The 16,255-nt window shown below is 42.6% G+C and overlaps 1 protein-coding gene across 1 annotated transcript in view; it reads right to left on the bottom strand.

Moving 5' to 3' along the window:
* The window catches only part of spon1a (spondin 1a), a 329,503-nt gene that overhangs the window by 254,567 nt on the left and 58,681 nt on the right, over positions 1 to 16,255 (bottom strand). The window contains exon 6 of the mRNA XM_079824799.1: positions 7,444 to 7,592. Coding sequence (XP_079680925.1) covers positions 7,444 to 7,592 — 149 coding nt within the window. The remainder of the gene's footprint in view (positions 1 to 7,443; positions 7,593 to 16,255) is intronic.

The following is a 16,255-nucleotide window of genomic DNA, read 5'->3' as shown; positions in this document are numbered from 1 at the left end:
TTACCTTTACAAGTTACCTTTTTTTTCATTCAGTGACGGAAACAAGCTTCTATAAATGTCTAATACCAAAGTCAGCAATCAAAAGTCAGAAATCTCAAAATGGACCTTTCTAACCAAATTATACTGTATGTGTGCCATCCACATCCATCCACCTGACGAGCACAAATTATTATTATTGAAAAAGAATAAAGAAAAACCTGAGATAGAACTGAGAGAAGAAGAGTGGTTGTAACATTGTCATATAATTATTTATTTTGCATTTTTTTAAATGATACAATATTGTTAAATGTCTTAAACAAATAATGGACATTTGTAATATTTTAAAAGTATTCAGGTGAATTGTGTAAAATATAGGGCTGGAGAAAATTTCTCCAATTAATATTTGCAATAAACACAGCATTCATTTTTTTAATTCCTGAAGTAGCTATGCTAATGTCTTTTCCCCACATTCTTTGGCTAGAATTACAGTATATGATCACGCTATCTGTGCACTGCTCACCAGCTCCGCGAAGCGAGAGAGAAAGGGAAACTGAGGATGGTCCGCATGTACCAAGCTGTGCTCACTCCCATGTGCGACCGGTGTGTAGAACACTGCACATTGCAAACTCTGTCTTGCTACCTGTTTGTGATCCTGTCATTAATGTGCTTGATGTGATTAAGACACACGGGTGTAAGTGCGGAAATAAGTATAAATACATTCGATACTGACATCGTATTGAGAAGACTGATTCTTGTATTAAAAAATTGATAGCAAATGTTTTAACTATTAATTGTATTACTTATTTGTCATGAAAATGAATGTACAAAAAAAACCTTAAAGTAGAAAAAAATTACTTGCAGTGATTCTCACAAATTATTTACCTATTCATTTTATTACATATTTATCGGGAAAATTAAAGTGCAAAATAAACTTTTAAGCTAACAGTTCTCATTCAACCAAAGAAGACAGAGTATTGCAGACAGAAACATCACCAAACACTGCATAAGAGGCAAAGCTAAATGTGACATTTCTTATCATCGGTTTATGTGAAAATGGTTGTAAATGAAAATTTATATTATGTTTAATGCTCTGTAATTATTAGTAAATGATAATGCATATGGTTGTTTATTTGCATGCACTTTACTACTCAATTCACAATTATGCAAGTCAGGTATCAGTGGAAACATGTCCAACAAATCTGTGCTGAATGCAACTGGCACAGCGCAATTATCCATGTTGTGATGGATGCAGCAGACTACCACAACCTGGCATACTTACCACCACTGTGATTTGGGCATCTAACTCAACTCTTTAAAATTCAGAAAGTATTCTTGACTAAAGCTGGCTAAACTGAATTGCAGGTGATCTTTTACACTGAACTATTTTGTTAATTTACCTAATTTTTAATTATAAAGAATTTAAAGTAGACAATCTTTATTCACGCTGTGATGGACTGACCATCCAGTCGCTGGGATAAGCTCCAACATCCCCACACCCTACTGAGGACAAGCAATTTGGAGAATGGATGGTAGAAAATTGTCCTTTGGCAATAGGTGAGGCTTCATTTCAATGAAAGGTAATTCATAATTCCATATTCCATATTTTAAAAGCCACTTGAAAGTTGAAAGCACAGTCATTGGATAGACATGAAAATAAATTAAGACATCTCAGACAGATGGTGCTTCTATTCTGCTAGAGAGAAGGAAAAATGTCACATTGTGGAGTTCCCACCCGCTGGCTCATTGTGCCAAAGACCCCCCACATTCATATCATCTAATTCTGGGCTTCGACCAACTGCTTCATTTCGATCTAGGTGGTAACAACGCATAATGATTCCTAGATTTAAGCACTGCTATTGTCAGAGTGTTGCCTGTAGCTTGGAGAATGGCAAGTGTACTGACTCTGAATAGTAAGAACTATCTGATTTCTGTATATGGAGCATGTTGCATTCAAATTCTTTTTGAAGGTCAATATGAATTCTAACTGAGCATTCATGAACTCTGTAGATTGAAATAATAGTAATATTTACTGTGAACTGTGCAAACAACATTGACTTTGACATTGAAGTCTGAGACCAGTAAGAGCAGGTGGAATCTTTGCTATAGCACCAACAGGTGTCACCATTAAATATGACCTTATACACTGTGTGGAATGGCTGCCTCTCCTTTATTATCAGTGCCACCCCATCCCTGAAATTGTCGCCCTTTGCCAGTTATTTTAATAATCGATTAATCTAACAATTATTAGAACGATTAATCGACTAATCATCGATTATTGCCATTGACATCAACGACGAATCAGTAAATTTTGAACGATTATTCAGCTTTTTCAATTAGTTAAAACATTGAGTTATACATATCCAACTATATATAAAAAAGAAAATCACTTCAGCTTTTGAAATGGTTGTTTTAATTTACTTTGAGCCAAGTTCTCAGAACTCAAATCACACAAAAATGCTCTCTAAGCATTGTTTAAATATTCTGTTCTCTTTCAATTGAAAATATGGTAACACTTTACAATAAGGTTGTATTAGTTAACATTAGTTAATGCATTAGTTAACATGAACTAACCATGAACAACACCTCTGTTCAGCATTAGTTAATCTTTGTTAACGTTAGTTCATAAAAATCGTCTCGGTTATGTATGTAACCCTCGTTCCCTGAAGGAGGGAACGGAGACGCACGTTGGAACTGACCAACAAATTGGGATCTGTTTTCAGAGACCAATATACTTTGAGTGATTAAAAACGAGCCAATGGACATTGGCATGCGATTCACGCATTCCACGCACCGCCCCGCTGTGCGAGTATAAATAAGGAAGTGGAATACCGCCTCATTGCTTTTCAACTGAGGAACCGAGATAAGTGACTCGGGCCTTCAGCTGAAGCACAGCACCTGGCGACGGGACGTACGTCTCCGTTCCCTCCTTCAGGGAACGAGGGTTACATATGTAACCGAGACGTTCCCTTTCAATCGGTCATGTTCGACGTATGTCGGAACTGACAGACGAATTGGGATCCCTACCAACACGCCAGGGATGCTGGCCCTTCCAGCGCCCTGCCTGAGCTCGATGGACCACTCCTATGTTGGAGTTGGAGTCAGGGTTCCAGGCAGGGAAGGACAGTCACTGCTGTTCCTGCAAGACCCACACAGCGTGACTATTGGATAACGCTGGGAAAGCATGCCCATCTCAAGGAGATGGCACGCTGCAGAGCCACGTCCTTCAATGGAAGGAGATGTGGTGAAATACACATAAGGACTAACCTATCAGGGTAGTGCTACCTGTGGCAGTCTCTGGGGTGGTCCTTCAGCGCACCTGGGATGTGAATGGCACGAAGTGACCTCACAAACTTCTGACTACACAGAAGTTCAAAACGGGGTTGAGTCTGATGCCACACCCACTGTGTCTGTCGTTTGCACCTCCCGCCACAATCGTAACATTGAAACTAGCATTTTCTGTAAAGCTGATTTCCAATCAATTTAAGCATAGACCAGTTCACTAGTTATGTCAATCACAGTGCTAATTTCCTACACAACATTAAAACAAATAACCCCTAACTTTAACCTTAGTATAGAATTGGTAGCACATCCTGACAGATAGCATTACTGTTTTTCACAATCGGATCCATGCATGATTTGTTTAAGCTAAATACATGAAGTCTGATCTTTTCTTAAAAGGTGAGTTTGTAATTGAGTGGACCAATGAAATTAGCTGCAGGGTGGGATTTGAGTTTAACTGATATCACGCTAAAACAATATGTACTGTTAAAAGCACTATACAAATATGACTTGACTAGACACTGTTGAATCCATGCGTAGAGCTATATTTCCTGTGCATTTTACATTTACGTGGAAAAGTTTATCATAAGTACTTATTGTGCACATATGTACTGCTATGTTATAAAGTATTGCAAGTATAAATTTAATTGCAATTATATTGTTGGCCTTGCCCCTAAAGTCCCTGACATTCTGTCTGCAAAGTTCTTATTCCCTCATCGCTCAGGGGGAAAACGGAAGTTCTAAATATCTTACCTGAGCAACAATAAACTGTTAAAAAATATTCAGACACCGTCCACACTGCAGGGAGCTGTGTTTAGATAAGTATTTAAATATGTGATTCACACCTTTTTTCTTAATAACACAACAAACACACAAGAATCTGATCAAAGAGATGTGGAGATGTGTGCACCTCTGCAATTCGGCACTCCAGTGTACTCATTACTTTTATTTGTTTTGGACCTCAAAGGACTGAGTGAACAAATTAACCTGAAAAGATTTTCATGTCAAAGAAGGTGGAGACCTGAAGCACAACCACCTAAACATTATGGATCAATGGCAGTTTGAAGGTGTTTAACAGATGGCACAAGGTTTTACAGAAAGTTTCAAACCACTGGATCGAACTTCAAAACACATGTTGGCCAATTTTTTTCAAAATGCAACACGAAGTTCATTGTTTGGTTTCACTTAAATTATTTCAGGACCCTAAACTGCCTAGTGCCTAATTAGATAATGTAAATACACAGTAATACACCTAATTGGCACCAAAATTTAAACATAACAATTTGATAAACAAGTTGAATTGAGGACAATTTTATGGTAACAATTTACTTAAAGCCTTTAAGTATAATGCATTATAAAGGTATTCATAATGTATGTTATAAATGCATTATATCTTTTCATAAATAATTATAACCAAAGTTAAAACGATTTTAATATTTTCAGATTCCTTGTTACATCTTTTTTGTGTGTTTTAATGTATTATACGTTCTAAAGGCGTTATATAAGTTGTATAATGTATTATGTGGTTAAAACTATTCATGAGATCATACCATGCATCATTATAAGGTACATTACAAGGCATAATTAATGCATTCAATATATCTTGATAATGCATTCCATTTAAAGGCTGTAAAGTGAATATGTCAAGTGTTACCGAATTTGGTAACACTTTATTTTGATGGTCCCTTTTGAACATTCTGTTGACTATAAGTAACGTTGCACCTACATGTCTACTAACTCTCATTAGAGTGTTTGTTGAGTATTAGTAGACTGGTAGGGTTAGGGATAGAATAAGTTAAGACATGTAGTTGCAAAGTTACTTATAGTCAGTAGAATGTCTGTTGGGGGACCAACACAATAATGTGTTAGCAGATATTAAGCAGGCAGTCAACTAATACTCTAATGAGAGTAAGTTGAAACAGGTGCAACGTTACTTATAGTCAACAGAGTGCTAAAGGGACCATCAAAATAAAGTGAAACCCCACATTTCTTTCTAGATAAAACCGCCATTTTCAGTAGTGTCTCAGATATGGACCCCGCTGTTACTATAAACTGTGATTGTCTTTTGATTTTTGATCTGATTTGACCTTTGATCTGATTTGACCTGTGTAAAAGTGTAAATGTCAGAGTGAACATACTTTCCAGTCACTGCCCAAACACACGTTTCTGCCAAGACCCATATCACAACATGGATCTCTCCAGCTCTCTAGCCTCCAGTAAGATTTGTTTGCTATCTGAACCGTAAAAACCCAGGGAGAATAATTATCAGTCCAACCAACTGTAAACAGTCCTGCTTACAACATACTCAAGAGCCAATGCAACACACAGCGATATGGCTCACATAACAGATCTACTGGAGAGCTGCCACACTGTGATACAGTACCTCCTTCAGGGTTTCTAGCACTTGCTCAGATGAGTTGAAGTATCTTTGGTGCACTGACTTGAAGACTTAATTATCAAAGTGACATTTCCAACCATATCAGCCAATGCCATTTGGATGCCTGAAATTCATTGGTCTAAAGGGACAATATCATTTTACTTTTTTCAGTCCAGTCGAATGTGTTAGTAAAGCTTTTAGTACAAAGAATGGTGCCTTCAAATCCTCAGTTAGTCAAAAGCAACAGTGGGATGGGGGAAAATAAACATAAGAAAATAAAATAAACAAAGAACTAATACTCAGGGGATCGACGATAATTTTGATAAGTAGTATTTTGCTTTATTTGATTAAACTCATTTAGAGTAAATAAAACAGCGACTGGTAACACTTCAGTTTAGGGTCCAATTCTCACTATTAACTAGTTGCTAATTAGCATGCACATTACTAGGATATTGTCTGTATATTAGCCCAAATAATTGCCTTATTCAGCATGACCATATGACCTGCATCGCTTAAATCTACCCATAACATACACTTAAAAACTACCTTACTAACAATTTAAGCAGCAGTTAGGAGTTTATTGAGGCAAAAGTTTATTGAGAATTGTTTATTGTGTTTATTAAGTTTATAAGTTTATTGAGAATTTCAGATACAAAAGCCTATAAAAGCCACTTCGGTCAAAAATGAGATAACTATACTGAGTGAATGCTCTCTGTATATAGTATAGGTTCATAAAATACTTTCACTTCAAACCCACTAAATCCCAGCCTCAGCCCATTCGGAAGTACCAGTACTTAGGTAGAAACCTATACATAGATGCCTGACAAAAATGCTTATTTTAAAGAAAAACGTCAGACAGACTTTTGCATCTAAAGTCTTCAATTTGACTCTAATCTAAAGTGTGAAAATAAAATAAAATAAAAAAGTATTATTATTAAATGCAACAAGTGTGACAAAGCCAGATCAATCCTATTTTAATCAAGAAAAAATCACTCTGGTGATGTCGTAACTGTTGCTTGCTAACAGTGTAGAATAAGTCATATGCTTCACAGATTTATTATATACAAAATCACTACTAAACTGTTAAATTATTCTATTGTACCTTTACTTTTGTAAGAAAGATGACAAATGGGAGTGTAAGAGACATGATTATTGAAACAGAACTAAGTTTAATCATCTCCCTCATCCTCTTACCTTTATCCTTTCCATGTCAATTATTAGCTGATCTTGCAAATGGAAATGCATTGTGCGTACTGGGAACCAAACATCTGAGCCTTTCACAGATCTACAAGAGCATCTGCACGCTCTACTGAACTTAGAGAATAGGCAGCAAGCTTGTCAGTTGCAAAGGTCTTTTCTCAATGCTCCTCACAAATGACCTCAACAGCAGGTAATTATGATTCTCCAGTGGAGAACTAATGTAATGATCAACCTGATCCATTTCAGCTCTATGTAATCATTGCATTTCCATAGACACAGCTTCTAATTCATATTGTTGTTCTTATCAAAGTTCTTCGAGGACAAGAAGGATAATGCCCACCCAGCTGACTTATGATTAAACCATTATGTGTTTGCAGCTGTGGGTTTGCAAGTTGAGTTTGTCTAAAAATACATGGGCCATTTTAAGTTGTGTAAAGACATTAATTCTAGATCCAAAAAAGCTGTCCAGGCAGAATTTAGAACACAATATATAGAATAATATAACACTATAGCTTAATATCACAATTTTTGTCATGACTGACTCTGGATTAGCATTTGGTGGCTGAATAAATTAACAGTTTGGGTAAGCAATAACTCCGCATCCTTACCTTTTGACGAATCTCCTCCTCCGTCTTGACCGGTGAGCCCAATTCAGAGACCTGTTTGACCCCTTCACTGGCATAACCTCCATACTCCCACAATATATAGTTCTTCGAATGTGAAGCTCCAATGAGGGCCGACCAGTGATTGGCTCTTCCTGTTAAGGTACATAAGTTAAAATATCTTAGAATAATGAATTATAAAACTACTTAAATAATTACTTACTAAATAAACCAATTTCCATGTGTTTCTGATCATTAGTGAAATATACACATACATTTACTGTATGCATATTCCAGAAACACATGAGAATATTTATTGATGTGCTCCCTGGGAACCAAACCTTTGGCATAGTTTGTGCTAAATTGAACTACAGAGACATGTGTAAGGGATGTACAATCGACCAGTCGCTATGACAAAATAAAACAAACACAGTGATCATGTAACATTTCAGGAGTAGATGACAGCGGGGGAAACCAGGGAGGTCATAACAGTGGAAGGAGCTAGGTAGGAGATGAGTCGAGTAATGGAGGAGCCATGGTGGAGACTTGGAAAGCAGACACAGGGGGACGACAGACTGAGATGGAGCCGATGCAGGTAGAGATCCAGGCGGAGCCGAAAGAGCTGATGAGACCAAGAGCTACGAGCATCTGAGGTGGAGCCAGGGTGCCAGAGGGCTAAGGCAGAGCCGGTGGGAGTCAGGACTAAGGTGGGGCCAGAAAGAAGGCAGAGCCCAACAGAACCAAAGAGGTGGAGGGACAAAGTGCAGCTGAAGGCCAAGAAATCTGTATTCAGGCAGAGCGACAATTGACCAAGGCAGAACTTGAGGGACAATGGAGTCTGGTGGAGCTGTAAAGATGATGGCCCCAGATGAAGACAAGGGATGAGGAGCCAAGGTGGAGCTGACTGGTCAACGAGCTGAGGTGGAGTGATGGCTCGGCAGCTGGAGGCAAAGCAGAGTGGAGTCAACAGAGGGGGAGGCAAGGAACTGAAGGGAGCCAGCAGATGTGAGGCCGAAGGACTGGCTGTCTTTGGTAGAGGAGGGGGGAGTGGGAGGCTAGATGGTAGATGGAGGCTGGGTGGGACCAGTGGAGACGCAGGATACTTGTAGCCAGGCAGGACCGGCGGAGACAGGAGACCACAGGGATTATCCTCTACCAAATCCTCATAACATCCCTGAAAGGCCATATGCAGCTCACCCTCAGCGGTGGGATTGTGGGTGGGGCTCCATTCCCTCGAACTCCACAAGCACACCCACTGGGACGGATGATGTTGCCGGCTTAAGCACCTGGTCAGACTCATAGGGCCCTGGGTCCAGAGTGGGGCTGGTGATATCCTCCTCAACGGAGCAGATGATAAACACCAATCCACTCCACAAATGCAAAAACATCCACTGAGGACCATAACCTGGCAGGTGTGCCTTGTATCGCTGAGGCTGATGTAGTTAAATTAAGTCTTGAATTAAACGGTATGTAGAATAAAATTACCCCATACTCACCCTCAAGCCATCCTAGGTGTAAATGACTGTCTTCTTTCAGCCAAACACAATCAGAGTTATATAAAAAAAAGATCCTGGCTATTCCAAGCCTTATAATGGGAGTGAATGGTACCTTGTTTTTTGAAGCCCAAAAAGCGCATCCACCCATCATAAAAGTAATCAATACAGCTCCAGGGGGTTAATAAAGGCCTTCTGAAAGGTCTTCTGATGTGTTGTTGTAAGAAAAACGCAATTCAAAAAATTAGGTCTAAGCAACAAACTCAAGCTCCTCTGACATTTCTCTTTAAAAATCTTGTTTTAGACTTCTAATTCGTGAACAGTGTTTTGTTTTGCTCTATCCTCTGCGCTTCCGCATTCGGAAATAACAGGATATTTTGGAAATAACAGGATTTTTTTTTTGGCTGAAATAAGAAAGTCCTATACATATACACGTAGCATGGCATCAGGGTGAGTAAATTATGGTATAATTTTCATTTTTGGGTAAACTAACCCTTTAATTAAGCACAACAGATTGCATATACCAGTATTTGTTGAGAAAACTTACCTTGAAAAAAGTTTTGCATTTTACATAACTCTGGTCATTAAAACAATAATCCTGCTTTTCTGATGGAGAGGAAGCATCCCTCCAATGTGCAGAAGCAGTTGTGTGTACAACTACTCCATGATGGCTTCCACAAATGTCATATAAATGATTTCCACCTCCCACAAAATGGGGTTCTCCCACAGGGCCCGACCAAAAAACACTAGAATAGCTCTACCCAGGGCTTTTTTGAGTGTATGTCCTCAATTTGTACCCTTAGCCAAGTCCTTCAATGGCAAGTTCCACCTTACCACAAAAATATTCTGCACTTAATATAAATGTATTAGATTATGGTGCTACATTATGCTGACCTTCTCTGAACCACTGACAAGAGTTTCACAAATGACACATCCTATCTGTAAAAAAAAGTTATGAAATGACTTCACACTTCTCTTCTAACTTTATAATGTCCTGCTTTGACAATATAGTCACCTTGTATGAAAATCTCTAACCTGATGTATTAAATTCCAGATCTCCCAATCTGGACCTTTAAAGCCCTCAATCTAATTTCTACTCACCAATTTAAGCTTTTCCACAGGCATGACAGAGTGTTCACACTGGCTCTCTGAAGAACTGCTTACCACATCCTCTCTGTGCCGCTAATCCGCTCAATCCGTCAGACCTGTATCAAATCTTACTGATGCGCTCTGATGTTCCAATGCCTTTTTTCATATGTCCTGCCAAACACAGTATCTCTCCATTTCTCCTCTCTATCTCCTTCAAAAATATGTATATGTATTTTCCTGCAGAAATGCCCTTGATCTACTGGGTTGGCAAGATAGTTGTTTTGAAATGAAGCTTCAAGGTGATATGTGTAATGTTTTTGATGTTAAAATACTTTCTCAAATGCCAGTTTAGTATATAATGACATCTACAAGTAAGCCATTTTGATTGTAAAGACAGTGGGGCGAAATAAACCGTGACATTCAAAGCACTCTAATTGCAATCAGGTAACTATTTTATTGGTGGAAAATTCATACGAGTTTGTATCATTTCATTTATATGTTTTCATATGATCTGCTTACACTTCACTTATGGTTAGGTTTAGGAATGGACCTTGATGCTTATTTGTTTCCCCTAAAAACCATGCATTTTTGTACAAATCAAAATGTTTAAATGAATCAAAATTTGCCATCAATTTGCCAAAACATAAAATAGTTATACTTAATCTTATTATCTCATTCTAACACTCACATTTGAATCACTGTCATTCTTTTCTGTGCAAACACAGCTCAATTCAATGCAAGCTATGCTTATAATACAATGCACTTTGTTTGCAAAGACAACATTGCAACATTACAACCCATGCATGTATCCAACATGTCATTTTCTTTATCAGCCAATCGTGTGAGTTTGGGGTGGACAGACTGGACAGTTACAATCATAAATGTTTTTATTTGAGCAACAAAGTCAAGAATATGACTGGTTGATGTGCCTCAATCATTTGATGAAAGTGGCATGGGAATAAAGTATAATATGTGCTTTTGGCTATTATTAATTAAAGTTTATTTGTTTATCAAGTAATTTATGCAAATACGTCAAAATGAAATAATAACGACTGCACATATTCCTGATGTCCACAGCAGCATGCTTGTGTTTTAGGATACATGTAATTGTACCGGCACATGGGAATGTTTTCCGCACATGTGACAATCTTAAATCCCATGTGTTATCTACTGTACAAGTGTGTGTGTGTGTGTGTGTCTGTTTACCCGTATGTCTTTCACTGTTTCCTAAGCCCAAAAATTAGGGCACCACACTATCTTTATCAGGTTCATCTAGCTCCCAGAGTACATTCTAATCAGAGTATTGATCTGAGCTGCAGAAGCTCAAGTGGCGAGTGACTCTAATCCCCAGGCTTAATTTACTCCCAATGAGACACTCTCAAGGTTATCCACACCAACCACAAAAGACTAGAAGAGAGGATAGGTGCTAAGAGAAAATACATATAGACATATCTAAACATATAAATACAACAACCATATAGACATATTGTGAGCATAAAATATACTGAGGCAAGAGATTTAAACTTCTAGCACTGCTTGCTACTGCACAGCTTGCAGTAGTATGCAAGTGTACTTATGAGGGACCAGCCATTGTTGTGCAGTTGCTACACACAAAATTGGTTCTTCAACGGTTTTTGGAGTGGTTGAGGTGCTATATAGCACCGTTACCATATAAAGAACCTGTTAAGCCCAGTATGGTTCTTCAGCGGTTCTTTTGGGTGTATAAGGTACTATATAGCACCACTGCCATACAAAGAATCTGTTAAGCCCCTGTATAGGTTCTCTAACTCTCTCTTAGTCTCTTAGTTTATTCTTTAAATGTTGGCCGGTTCCCGCCTCCTTTTTCCCATAACATCGAACTGCGTTACATTCGTATTTCCCATTAATTTCCTATGTTGTTGTTTTTTTTACTTTGAAGGAGCCAAGTGTGACTTTTATTTTCACCCTTTAACATATCCGAATAATGTCCATGATTTTTTTGTGTGTTCACATAGCTAATGCGACAAAGGTCACCAAGTGTCATCCCATTCCAACGAAGCAAAAAAAAAATTAAAAACGTAAAATTAAGTAAGAGTGTTACAAATGTCTATAAACAGTCTTCTAGCCAAGAGTTAAGTCAGTATGTATATTAACAATTTAGAAGAGCACTCCACACACTCTCCCAAGAAAAAAATCATTGGATACGAGATAAAAGGCAAACGTTTCAGTCACATGTGACCTTTTTCAATGCCAAGTTTACAATAATTAGTGCAGGAGCACTAGTGAGTTCCTGACTATTCCCATTAACAATTTAGAACATAATGTACTTTACTGGAAAGCTATGTGAGTGACCCTCTGTAGTGCAGCAGGATTTTGAACATACACTCATAGAAAACAATATGTTTGAATTTCAGGGCACTCTATTTTAGACTCAGCGTCATGTTAAACTTGTTAATAGACAAATTACTTGTATATCACAAATAAAACATGAACTAATATAAAATTCCCATTTAAATAAAATATATAAAGTTATACTATATTTTTTTCAGAGTCCAGTAAAACGTCTCGGTTACGTATGTAACCCTCGTTCCCTGAAGGAGGGAACGGAGACGTACGTCGGAACTGACCGACGAATTGGGATCTGATCTCAGAGACCAATCTACTTCGAGTGTATTAAAAACGAGCCAATGGAGATTGGCATGCGATCCACGCATTCCACGCACCGCCCCGCAGCGCGGGTATAAATAAGGAAGTGATAACCGAGACGTTCCCTTTCAGTCGGTCACGTTCGACGTACGTCGGAACTGACCGACGAATTGGGATCCCTACCAAAACGCCAGGGCGCTGGCCCTTCCAGCGTCCTGCTTGAGCGCACTGGACCGTCTTAGATGGTACGGAAGTCAGGGCTCCAAGCAGGGAGGTCAGTCACTGCTGTTTCTGCAAGACCCACTCAGTGTGACTATTGGATAACGCTGGGAAAGCGTGCCCGTCTCGGGAGATGGTACGCTGCGGAGCCACGTCCTTCGTAGAAGGCTAGGTGGCAGAATACACATAAGGACTAACCTGGCAGGGTAGTGCAACATATGGCAGTCTCTGGGGTGGTTCCAGCCTGGTCCCAGGGGGGAAAGAACACGCCCAGAGACGACAGAGCGGGCTCTGTCAAGGGAAGACACGGGGCTAGCCGAGTAGGGTAGCTGGTACCGTGGAAGAATACACATATGGGGTAGCCGTGAGGGGACCGCTACATATGGAACCCAGCCTACACACACGTTTCACAAGCATTCGGGTGCAGGCCTGGCGTCAGACGGCCGCAACGTCTGGCACCGCAGGGGTGACGGAGGAGCTCGACAGGGTTAGCCGTTTCCGGGGAACACAACTGGAGAAAATAGACGCACGTATCCGGCCCAGAGGGCGGGAGTGGCGTTGCAAGCCGACACTTAGAACGGGCACTTAGCGCTACTGGCCACTGGGGGCGAGGATGCGGGAAGATACCGGCTCTACACGGAGGCTATAGAATCTAGCGAACGTGTTAGGTGTCGCCCAGCCCGCAGCTCTACATATATCTGTCAGCGAGGCGCCTTGAGCCAGCGCCCAGGAAGAAGCAACACTCCTTGTTGAGTGTGCTCGCAACCCGAACGGGCAAGGCACGTCTTGGGACTGGTAAGCCAAGACGATAGCATCCACTATCCAGTGGGCTAACCTCTGCTTGGAGACAGCCTTCCCTTCTGCTGGCCTCCGTAACAGACAAAGAGTTGCTCTGAGGTCCGAAAGCTTTGAGTCCGGTTGACGTAAGCGCGAAGAGCGCGGACGGGACATAACAAAGCCTGGGCTGGGTCTGCCTCCTCCGAGGGCAGCGCTTGCAGGTTCACTACCTGGTCCCGGAAGGGAGTGGTAGGAACCTTGGGCACGTATCCAGACCGGGGTCTCAGGACAACGTGAGAGTTGGCCGGCCCGAATTCTAGGCACGATTCGTTGACCGAAAGTGCATGCAGGTCCCCTACCCTCTTGATGGAGGCCAATGCCGTCAGAAGCACTGTCTTCATTGACAGGATTTTAAGCTCCACAGACTGCAAAGGCTCAAAGGGAGGGCTCTGAAGTGCTCTGAGCACTAGAGCTAAGTCCCAAAAGGGTAACGAGTTTGGACGAGGAGGATTTAGCCTCCTCGCACCTCTGAGGAACCTGACGATTAAGTCGTGCTTTCCCATGTACTTACCTTCGACTGCGTCGTGATACGCCGCTATTGCTGCGACGTACACTTTGAGGGTGGAGGGAGACAGCCTTCGCTCCAGCCCATCTTGCAGGAAAGAAAGCACGACACTAACCGAACACCTTCGGGGGTCTTCCCGGTGGGAAGAGCACCATTCAACGAACAGGTTCCACTTCAAAGCGTAGAGGCGCCTCGTAGAGGGGGCTCTAGCAGAAGAGATGGTGTCCACCACTGCCTGTGGTAGACCACCTAGAACCTCCGCGTCCCGTCCAGGGACCAGACATGGAGTTTCCAGAGGTCTGGACGCGGGTGCCATAGAGTGCCCCGTCCCTGAGAAAGAAGGTCCCTCCTCAGGGGGATCGGCCAAGGAGGGGCTGTCGCGAGGAGAGTTAGTTCTGGGAACCAGGTCAGGTTGGGCCAGTAGGGCGCAACTAACAAGACCTGCTCCTCGTCCTCCCTGACCTTGCACAGGGTCTGTGCAAGAAGGCTCACTGGGGGAAACGCATATTTGCGCAGGTCCCGGGGCCAGCTGTGCGCCAGTGCATCCGTGCCGAGGGTGCCCCCGGTCAGGGAATAGTACCACTGGCAATGGGTCGAGTCCGGAGAGGCAAACAGGTCTACCTGTGCGGCTCCGAAGAGGTCCCATATCCGCCTGGGGATGGAGTCGCCACTCCCCCGGAGGTGTCGACTGGCGAGAGAGCTCGTCGGCTGTCTGGTTCAGCGCACCTGGGATGTGAATGGCACGAAGCGACCTCAGATGCTTCTGACTCCAAAGGAGGAGGTGGCGGGCGAGTTAGAACATGCAACGGGAGCGTAGACCACCCTGACGGTTGATGTACGCACAAGCGGGACCAACGGCACCACAGACGTACCCGGGGTGGGGCAGCGAGGCGGAATAGACAGACCCGACTCGGGAGGCCCGGAGGCGGCCCGGAGTGTTGTCTGAGTATTCCAGGGTGGGGCAGAGTGTGGGTGAGAAGGCCCGGGGGCGTTCTCGGTGCCCACACTGCTGCCCCCTGGCGAAGGGAGGGGAGGAAAGAAGTGACAAGGCCCGGGGGCGTCGCACACTGCCAACCTGGCCCTCTTGGGGCCCAGGGAGAGAGGAAACTGCTCTGAAAATGTGGGTACCGCTGGACTCCGGAGAGCCAGCGGGAGAGTATTGACACCAGTCAGGGCCCCCGGTCCTCCTCCGGGGGGGTGAGGGAGGGGTGCGGACACCAACTCCCTCGGAGCAGCTCCTGTTCTCCCTGGGCTGCCCATCTCAGGGCCGCTTGCCCTTACGCTTGCTTGTAGACTAGCAAGCCCTGAGTGGGTTGGGCGCCTCCCTTACGTCCGGCACCCTGCCTCCCAGATGGAGGCTGCTGCCTGGGTTTCGCAGGGGCAGAGGCGGACGCAGGGGGGGCGCCCTCGGCGACAAGGGTCTGTCTGCTTCTAGGCCATCGAGAACTGCTGGGCAAAGTACTCGACGGCGTCGCCGAAGAGGCCAGCCTGACAGACAGGGGCGTTAAGGAACCGAACTTAATCGGACTCACGCATATCGGCCAGGTTTAGCCCCAGGTTCCTGGACCACTAGTGTGGACATCGCCTGACCCAGGGAGCGTGCAGTGACTTCCGTCGCCCAGAGAGCGAGGTCCACCACCGCACGCAGTTCCTGCATAACCCCTGGGTCGGGACTACCCTCGTACATGCAGGACAGAGGGTAGTGAGAGAGGGAAAAATTTATACAGATTTCGGCCCTTTTGGTGTTCCATATTTTGACACCAAATAGTTCCATACTGCTAATTTTTCCAATGCCCATCCGGGAAAAAAGGCACGGGGGTAGGCAAGGCGATTTAAGCGTTGCACTACGCCTCAGCCACCCGGGAAAGCATGGCTGCCAACTCTGAATCTGATTCAGCAAAAGCACACACCATTATAGTGGGAAACTCAGCATCATCATTTCCAGTGCATAACAGCCCTCTCTCCGATGCAGCAATTGACATCTGTCCTCTGCCAGAGCCACAAATGAAACATTAGGTCTCCTTGTTTTAAAAGGACCAGCAATCCCATC

The sequence above is a fragment of the Gobio gobio genome (assembly GCF_949357685.1).
Source record: "Gobio gobio genome assembly, chromosome: 9".
NCBI lineage: Eukaryota > Metazoa > Chordata > Actinopteri > Cypriniformes > Gobionidae > Gobio > Gobio gobio.
The sequence above is the reverse complement of the archived record's forward strand: the minus strand, read 5'-3'. Positions and strand labels throughout refer to the sequence as shown.